This window comes from Macaca fascicularis, chromosome 5 (genome assembly GCF_037993035.2).
Source record: "Macaca fascicularis isolate 582-1 chromosome 5, T2T-MFA8v1.1".
NCBI lineage: Eukaryota > Metazoa > Chordata > Mammalia > Primates > Cercopithecidae > Macaca > Macaca fascicularis.
Window position 1 is genome coordinate 15,130,133 of NC_088379.1, and position 9,331 is coordinate 15,139,463.

The 9,331-nt window shown below is 45.8% G+C and overlaps 1 protein-coding gene across 1 annotated transcript; it reads right to left on the reverse strand.

Moving 5' to 3' along the window:
- Positions 1-5,083: 5,083 nt before the first annotated feature.
- FGFBP2 (fibroblast growth factor binding protein 2) lies at positions 5,084-8,043 on the reverse strand. Its single transcript, XM_005554516.5, has 2 exons — positions 7,308-8,043; positions 5,084-5,519 (listed from the first exon to the last, which is right to left on the reverse strand). The coding sequence occupies exon 1, from the start codon at positions 7,997-7,999 to the stop codon at positions 7,328-7,330; it is 672 nt and encodes a 223-aa protein (XP_005554573.3). The 5' UTR covers positions 8,000-8,043; the 3' UTR covers positions 5,084-5,519; positions 7,308-7,327.
- Between the last annotated feature and the right edge of the window lie 1,288 nt (positions 8,044-9,331).

The following is a 9,331-nucleotide window of genomic DNA, read 5'->3' on the forward strand; positions in this document are numbered from 1 at the left end:
AAATAGTTTAATAGGCATGTTGGCATCCCCTAACTTTGGGGCCTGTAACCCCCAAGACCCTTTGGGAACTACAGGTATATCTTACCTTTATCCACACTGTGTGGAGCCTGCAGCAAAGGGATGCAGCCTCTGCCCAGATCGCACCCCTTGGGGCACTGATTTCAAGGGCATGGCTCCCTGCAACCTTCTGCTTGAGACACAGCTGCTGTCCTGCACCTGGGCCTTAGAGAGGACTCCTAGTTACCATTGCACCAGATATTTCCATGCTGCACTGGTTCCCCTCAAGTACTAAGGACAGAATCGAAATGCACAGATTTCTCATATTAAATGGAAGCGGAACACTTCATAGGGCAAGTCTGGTCTCACAGATAATTCTCTTTACCCAAGTAAGTTGAGACCTCACCTTCAGGGTCTTCTTGTCCCTCTCTTGATTACTCACAGGGGCAGCTTTTGACTACCTGGAGACCACTCCCAGGAAGTCTGTGAGGATGCTGGGGCTTGGTTTACTGAAGACTAAAAGTGCTGGTGTCCACCTGGTGGCAGCCGTCATCTAACCCCAGAGACAACTCTGGAAGAGCTACTGCAGGAAGAGCCCATAGCCCAATGAGCTACATGGAAAGCCATCGCCTTTGCCTTATTCAGTGCTCGGAAGAACCAGACACGCCTTTTTCACCTACTCTTGGGTACAGCCAGCAAGCTGCCTGGTTGGTGACAACCAACTGGTATATTAAGGACACTCCTCTATGGGGCTATGGATAGCCGCTACTGCAGCCTCCTGAGACATTTTTGTAACCCTTGTGGATGCCATGGAAAGGACGCATATGAGGTGAGACAACATGAAACAAAGTGGGTGACTGGGCCCTCCAGCCCCGGTGGCCAGCATCATTGTCTCAGTTCATTATTGGACTGGAGATGGTAATACTGCCACTAACACAATAGGCTCAAAAGTTAAGCCTCCTCTGAGTGCCACAGAGAGTAAAATGGCCTATGGGGACTGTGATCCCTCTCCGCAGTTGATCTCTCTGTCTAAAGGTGACAGGGATCCTTAGCTCTGGGGGTGGGACCTGCCCTTGTCTGGCAAATACAATACATTGGTCCTCTGCTGTCACCTGGTGGCCATCAGTGGTATGCAGGGGTAATTGACAACTGTCCTCATGGAGTTGCCTTTCTGTGAAGCTGGCAGATTCTGGCCACACCATAGTGGCACTGCAGACTATTCTCTGCCTTGCTTAGTATCTGGTTCACTTGTAGTTAGACAATGCCACCTGTTCACAGCAATGGGGCCCCCAGTAGTGGGCTAATGGACAAAACATTCAACGCACATTTCATGTCCTTGGTCTCAGGTTGGTGGCATTTTTAAGTGGTAAGATAGACTTTGGAAGATGTGACTGAGAAAATTGCTAGACAGATGATGTTATCTCCACTGTGTCCTACACGTCTTTAGCAGACAGTGTGAGCATTACATGCAGGTGCTCCTCAGAGGAAGCTTTCCCCTTCGGAGGAGATGTTTGGAGAAAATCAGGACAGAAGAGGCAGGATTCAGGGAGATCGGTTCTCTATGTCCATGATTTCACCATGAAATCTCTCAACCGATGCTCTTTTTCTTTTTTAAAAAACATAATTGACCCTACTGCCTTGGATGCCTCACTAGTTTAATCATTAGGCGACACCATCAGTGACAACACAAAAAGGGTGACTCCAATCTGTTGCTTCTATCACCACCTGGTTTGGGTTCTTGAATATGGAAGATCATATGATTAATTGCTAGAATTTGTGGGCCCTAATGAACTCTTTCAGTGGCCCAGTTCTACTACTGTGCCCAGCCCTCATGACTGGTGGCTCATCGATGAGAAAGGCCTGGGTGTGGGTGAGTACTTCATTAATAAAGATGGATATAGCAGTTACTGAATTAGAGCAAACAGATTATGTCACTGTTGAAGGAAAGGAGCACTCCCGGTACTAGGGAGAAACCACCTTTTACCTTTCGGTATATAAACCAATTTCAGTTTATTTTTTGTATCAAGTAATAGTATTCACATTTTTCTTACAGATATGCTGTTATTTCAGTATCTTTTGGTGAAAATAATTTCCTTTTCTTTTTTAAAATTTTTTTAAAAATTCAAATAAAATACATATATCATTAAATATGCCATCTTAGCCATTTTAAGTGTACAGTTCAGTAGCATTAATTACATTTGTTATGCAACCATCACTGCTATCCACTTCAAGAACTCTTTTAATCTTTGAAACTAAAACTCTATAAACATTAAACCAACTTCCCATTCTCACCTCACCATAGTCTCTGGCAGCCAACATTCTACTTTGAGTATATCTATGATTTTTGGCCGGTCTAGGTACCCCGTATCAGTGGAATCATGCAGTATTTGTCTTTTGTGACTGGCTTATTTTATCTAGCATGATGTACTCATGGTTCATCCATGTTGCAGCATATGTCAGAATTATCTGCTTTAAGGTTTAATAAAGCCTTTCCTTTTAGGATGACTGAAATATTGCTTGGCCAATGTTACTGTTCACAGAACACATGGACATGTTAAAATACACATTTCTGGGCCTCACCCCAGTTACTCTGGTTCAGTTTGTCTGATGTGGGGCCTGAGAATTAGGTTTTTTTTTTTTTTTTTTTTTTTTTGAGATGGAGTTCTGCTCTGTCGTCCAGACTGGAGTGCAGTGGCGCGATCTTGGCTCACTGCAACCTCCGCCTCCCTGGTTCAAGTGATTCTCCTGCCTCAGCCTCCTGAGTAGCTGGGATTACAGGCGCCTGCCACCACACCCAGGTATTTTCTGTATTTTTTAGTAGAGATAGGGTTTCGCCATGTTGGCCAGGCTTGTCTCAAACTCTTGGCCTAAGGTCATCTGCCTGCCTCCGGCCTCCCAAAGTGCTGGGATTACAGGCATGAGCCACCACCCCTGGCTGAGAATGAGCATTTCTAAAGTCCCCAGCAGAAGCAGATGCCTCTGGCCCACCTGTCACCCTTTGGGTAGCACAGATTTGAATTGTGTTTCGTCATTAAAATCACTGGTCAGCTATGTGGTGACCTTAGTTTAAAATGTTGGTGAAAAATGGTCTGTGACAAATCCCAGCCTACCCTGTGATGTTTATAAATTGAACGCCATGAGCGTTAGAATTAGGTGGACCTGGATTTCTCTGCTGTCCTGACTCTTACAAGCTGTGTGTAACTCACCTCTCCAGGCTTTCAAGTCCCTTGATTTATAATTGGGAATAAAACTATTTACCTCTTAGGGATGTGGTGAGAGTTATATGAGGGGGCAAGTAAAAGGCTCAGAGCCCTTATAAGAAATAGACTTGGTATGTCACAGTAGATGTTTGATGTATATATATTTTAGAAACTCAACCCCAGCAAACGTACCCTGACTGCCCCCCACCCACAGCCTTCTGTGTTATCTCCTACACTCGTCAATGTGTTGTCTTGGTTTCCATTACTTCACTGCACTTCTAAGATGTGAAACCTAGTCAATTAGTTCATCTCTCCCCTATCCAATGTCTTGCACAGTGCCTAGGACCTAGTTGATGATGAATAAATATTTGTTAATTGTGTGAACTACGTATAGAGGCAATATTAGTAGTCTTCAACTCAGGTTACATATAGAATTGCCTGGAGATGACCTAGGATACACCCCAGAGATTCTAATTCAATGAATCAAGGGCAGTGTTTCTCAACCTTGGCTGCATATTAGGGTCACCAGGGGAAATGTAAAATTGCACATGCTCGGCCCTATCCCTGGCCAGTTACACCGTAACCTCTGGGGCTGATATCCAAGCACCAGTGTTTTTGAAAAGTTGCCCCAGGTGACTCCATTATGTAGCTAGGGTTAGGCACTGCTGGGCTAGATGGGGAAATAATTTAAGTACATCAAGAGTGGACTATTGGGCCAGGTACAGTGGCTCACGCCTGTAATCCCAGCACTTTGGGAGGCCGAGGTGGGCAGATCTCCTGAGGTCAGGAGTTCAAGACCAACCTGACCAATATGGTGAAGCCTTGTCTCTACTAAAAATACAAAAATTAGCTGGGCGTGGTGGCACACAACTGCAATCCCAGCACTTTGGGAGGCCAACGCGGGTGGATCATCTGAGGTCAGGAGTTCGAGACCTGCCTGACCAGTATGGTGAAATCTTGTCTCTACTAAAAATACAAAAATAAGCCATGTATGGTAGTGCATGCCTGTAGTCCCAGCTACTTGGGAGGCTGAGGCAGGAGAATCGCTTGAACCCAGGAGGCAGAGGTTGCAGTGAGCCTACATCGCGCCACTGCACTCCAGCCTGGGTGACAGAGTGAGACTATCTCAAAAAAAATAAACACATAAATAAATAGCCGTTAAAAAAAAAAGACAGAGTGGACTATTAATGTGTTCTTAAGTAAAACAAATATGAAATTAAGAACAGAATGAGTCACTTTTTGCGTATGTCTAGTAAAATCCAACTTCCTTCCTTTCCAACTCTGTTGATTAATTCAATTGCTGAGTGTACAGGGTTGTTCTGTTTCAGGTTCACTTCTCTACCTTTTTGGCTAGCTGCTATTGCTGCAGGGTGGCTGTGCTGGATTGACTAGTGCCCGCCAAAAATGTATGTCCATCTGGAATCTGTGAATATGATCTTATTTGGGAATAGGGTGTTTGCAGACACAATGGAGTTAAGACAAGGTCATTCTTGATTAGGATGGGCCCTAATCCAATGGCTGGTGCCCTTATCAGGAGAGGGAAATGTGAACACACACGCAAGGGAAAATTCCATGTGAAGACAGAGTCAGGGATTACAGTGATATGTCTATAAGCCAAGGAATGTCAAGGATTCCTGCAACTTTAAGAAACAGAGAGAGAGGCATTGAACAGATTTTCCCTCAGACCCTCCAGGAGAAACTAACTTTGGTGACATCTTGAGGCACTTCTTGCCGCCATCGCTGTGAGAGAACACATTTCTGTTGCTTTAAGCCACCTAGTCTGTGTAATGCATCATGGCAGCCTGAATAAAACACCATGACTTAATGGGTAGCCATGATCTCTATAGCATCTAGGTATCACGTTCATTAAGAAGATTAAAATCGTATTTCTGAAATCATTCCTTTATTTTGCACACACATGGCTGCTATTTACTGAACTTCCTCTAACTCCAAGTCCATGTTGCCATGCAATGAAATGTGACAAATTCATGTCTTGCTCAGAAGGCTAAACTGGAAATTCATGAATGCTTACAGATTTAAACTTTCATAGCAGGCTCAGATCAACAAACCAAAACTTCTACAGAAAAAAGTAGATGTGTAAGCTTGTCACTCTTGGGCCCATCGGCACCTGTTCCCTATCATATTGCTGAACTCTGTGAACTCCAGAAAGGAAGCTTTCTTTTCCAAACTTCAGAGAAGCTGCAGATCAAGAATTTGGCCAGTTGCATCCGGTTAGAAACTCCCTTCTTCCTGTGTGAGAACGTTGGACTGAAAGCGGCATAATACAAAAAGAGATGGTTCTCTGTCAGGGAGAGGTCAGCTCTGGAAGAAAAAAAAAAAAAAGGAAAGGATGAAAAATTCTTTATTAGTTGTTATGGGCTGAATTGTGTGAACTGTGTCCCTCCCCAAACCTAAAAACCGTAGACTTAAGTCCTAACTTCCAGTACCCCAGGGAGTGTTTGTACTTAAAGATAGGGGCCATTAAGGAGGTGGTTAAGGTTAAAGGGGGTTGTTAGGGTGGGACTTCATCCAGTATGAATGGTGTCCTAACAAGAGATGAGGACACAGATCCACACAGAGGAATGACAGTGAGAAGGCTGCCATCTATGACTCAAGGAGAGTCCTCAGAAGACACCAATCCTACTGACACTTGATCTCGGACTTGCAGTCTCCAGAATTGTGAGAAAATATGTTTCTGCTGTTTAAACCACCCAGTCTGTGGCATTTTGCTATGGCAGCCCTAGCAAGCTAATACAGTAGTCCTATGCGGCTCATCTGCAGGATCAAGATATTGTTTCAAGCTTTAGCACCTGTATGCATCTGTATGTAAGCTGCACATCTGTCTGTATAAATATGCATAGATGGATGTCTAAATGGGTACTCTTCTAATGGTTAACATTGTTTATCTCTGTGTGGTGAGACTATGGATGAAGTTTTAAAATTCTTTGTGTTTTTCTGTTGTGTTTGAATTTTTCAAATGATGTGTGTCTTATTTGTGGAAAGACCAAAAAAATCAACTTTTAAAAGAAAAAAAAAACAAGCACCTCCCCTCAATAGTAATTTTTTTGTTTTGGCTTAAGGGGTCCATTTTCTCCTCTGGGACCGATCTGAGACATTAAACAAGCAGGAAATCTCCAGCCCACAGCAGCGGACACCAGAACAACTTTGGCGCGACCCGACATTTCTTGCTGCCCGGGCGCTACTAGAACAAGCCTTATTTGTTTTGTGGTATTAGTTATCAAAGTGCTGCTTATCAGGAAATCTGCTTTCTTCCTATTTTTCTGACATGGATAATATGAAAACCCTCAGAAACTCTCCTTTTAAACTCAAAGTGCACAAACAAGACTAGAATCCCATGTCAATGAACTCCTTGCTGATGTATAAAACTAATGAAAGCTGCTGCATTTAAGGAGAAAGATCAGTACTAAGCTTTATTTCCACAAGAAAAAGTTTGGTCTTTTAAAAGCAATACTTGGAGTTGATTAAATCTGTTATTATTAATTCGATTTTCTCTTCTGTGATGAACAAAAAACAGTTAAAGGCTTTGAGAGCTGTGAGAAAGACTTTGAAGATTATTTGACTCAAACTTTCCTCGGTGCACACCACCCCCTACCCTAACTCAACTGCAGGAGAGGAAACAAGACGGGGTGTGGCGACACCTCCACCGTGACATAGCACCTCGGCCACAAATAGCCGCAGCAAAGGCTTGGTTCAGTGGGAAACATCACCCGGCAGAATTCCAAAGGCCTAAGTTTAACAGTGGGGTTGCCCCATCACAAGGAGATTCTCAACCTTGGCTGCACATTCAAATCACTTGGGGGAGCGTTTTAAAAGTATCCATTCCTGCTCTGCTATGCTGGAGACATAGATGGAACCGTCTGGCGAGGGGCCTGGGCACCAGCATTTTTAGAGCTTCTTGTAGGTGATTCTTGTGCATCCCCAGGGTAAGTGCCACCCCTGATGAACCACCTCATCTACTCTGCTCTGCAACAGACAGCCTCAAACCCACCCCCAAACACATGCTGAGACTCTGATGTGGTCGCAGTAGCTGTGAAAGTGCTAAGTGCCGCTCACGTAGTCTCTGTATGTGAGTAAAGGAAAGGGTGTTACCTGTAGGCGTCTTTCACTTGTCACCCTTGGAAGAAGCTGATGAGAAAGGCACACAGGGCCTGGAAGGGTTTCCAACAGTGTTCCCAGGCCGCCTTCTTTGCTTCCTCATTCCCTCCAGGCCTGGGTCCAGGCTCGGTAGCTTTGGCTGTGGGTAGGGTGGTGGGTTTGGCTTTTCCCAGCTCTTCCATCGAGTCCTTTCCCAGCTGTGTTGCTTCTGTGAGTTTCACTGTGGCCTTGGGCCTCAGAGATGGCGTCCCAGCCTCAGGCTGCTGGTTGGGCACTGGGTTGCCGTTGAGGCTGGAAGTCACCTGCTGCATGTGGGCCTGGGGCCCAGCCTTCCTGCACACGGATGGCCTCAGCACCGGGGCCCCCTGGCATGCATGGTGAAGGCGCCTCAGCTCCTGCAGGGCTTGGTTCCAGTAAGGTTTGGGGTCAGCAACAAAAGCCTGGCACATACTGGGCTGCCCCCTGTACTCACACCAGTATGTCTGGTCTGTGTTGTGGCAGTCGACGCGAAGCCAGACTTCTCCAGCATCTGGCCCCAAGCTGCTGGGGTGCATAGTGCAGGAATCTCTCCCTCCAGTCTGGAAATGGAATTCCTCCCCAGTGCTTCCTTGCTTTTGCCTCGGGGTCTGACCCAAAGTCCCCAGGCAGGACAAGGTCACCAGCAGGAGGCAGGGGATGAACTTCATGGCTATGCTCTAATCAACTTGCCTGCAACCCTGCACCAGGAGACAGAACCCAATTGGGACGAGTCACCCTTTAAAGGGGGCTGCACAAAAGACTCTTTCTCTGCAAGGGTGGGGAAGGTGTTTCACAGCAAATGAGAAACATGCCCACAGACCTTAGACACTTGGCAAGGGCAGAGCAGCCACCAGGGGCCACCTACCACAAGCAAAGGGAATGGTTTTCCTGAGTGCATCAGAGAGATCTGCCCCGGCCCTGTCACACATAAAGCACTACACACAGCTTTGGGGTTGAGGGTTTTACAGTTTTCCAACCACAGGGAGCTTGCTCTAAAATTGGCCCTTGTACGGGAACAGCCTTCTTTGTCAACATTTGGTATATGCCAAGGTGTGGCAGTGGAATTCTGGAAAGAGAGGTTTGTAGCTGGGAGTCTGGGCTGCCTTGAGGCTCCCCCCTGCTCCTTGGAATCCCCATCTTGGGGGACCATGGGTTTAGATAATCCAAAGGATGCCAGAATTTTGTGAGTCGAGGTGTTGAGATGGCCTAGCAAATGCAAAAAAGACTATGTGAGGCCGTGTGAGGATGTGTGTGCTAGAGGGACACAGAGACACTCCCCCTCCCACCCACCGAGCTGAGAGTCACCTGGTGTGGCCTCTGTGGGGCTGTCCCACCATCACCGTGGCCACAGGCCACAGCGCTGCAATGCTCACTTCTCTTCTTATTGCACGCCTGACAATTGCACCAACTGAATGACCAGGAAGGCATGCAAATATATGTTCACACTGGGATTCAGTCTATTTTAGACCATGAATTCTATTTCAAATTCAATTGAAATAACACAGTTTTTATTATGTCCCAGAAAAATATGATTTTAAACATTATTATTATTGTTCTAAAAATAGAAAAAAACCCAAAATAAATTGAAAATAACTTTTGGTTCTGTGTCAAGAATCATATTTTGGTATGGTCATAACTGTCTTTTGATGACTTTCCAGAGGGCACTGTGGAGTGGACTAAAGGTGACAATTTGCTGTTAGGGATAGGGTTGACGGACGTTGCGGGACTAGTTTGAATGTGAAGGATTTATCTTGGCGATCCCACGTGGGGTAGTTGGTACCTGGCACGGCCTTCCTTCCGCCTGGATAACCTGAGTCCTGAGAAGACCTAGTAGCGCTGGAACTAAAGTCGACTGAGCTTTGGCAGCCACTGTGTATGTAGCTGTGAGAGCCTGCCAGAAGAGGGCGTCACCCCAGGTGGGGAGCAGAGGAAGCTTCCAAGTGGTGCCAAACCTTCAAGACAAGTCAGTCAACTTGCCAGGTTGAGAAAGGGTAAAGGGC

Excerpts from the sequence above, each read along its gene's own strand:
- FGFBP2 (XM_005554516.5), bottom strand. The coding sequence starts at position 7,999 with ATGAAGTTCATCCCCTGCCTCCTGCTGGTGACCTTGTCCTGCCTGGGG.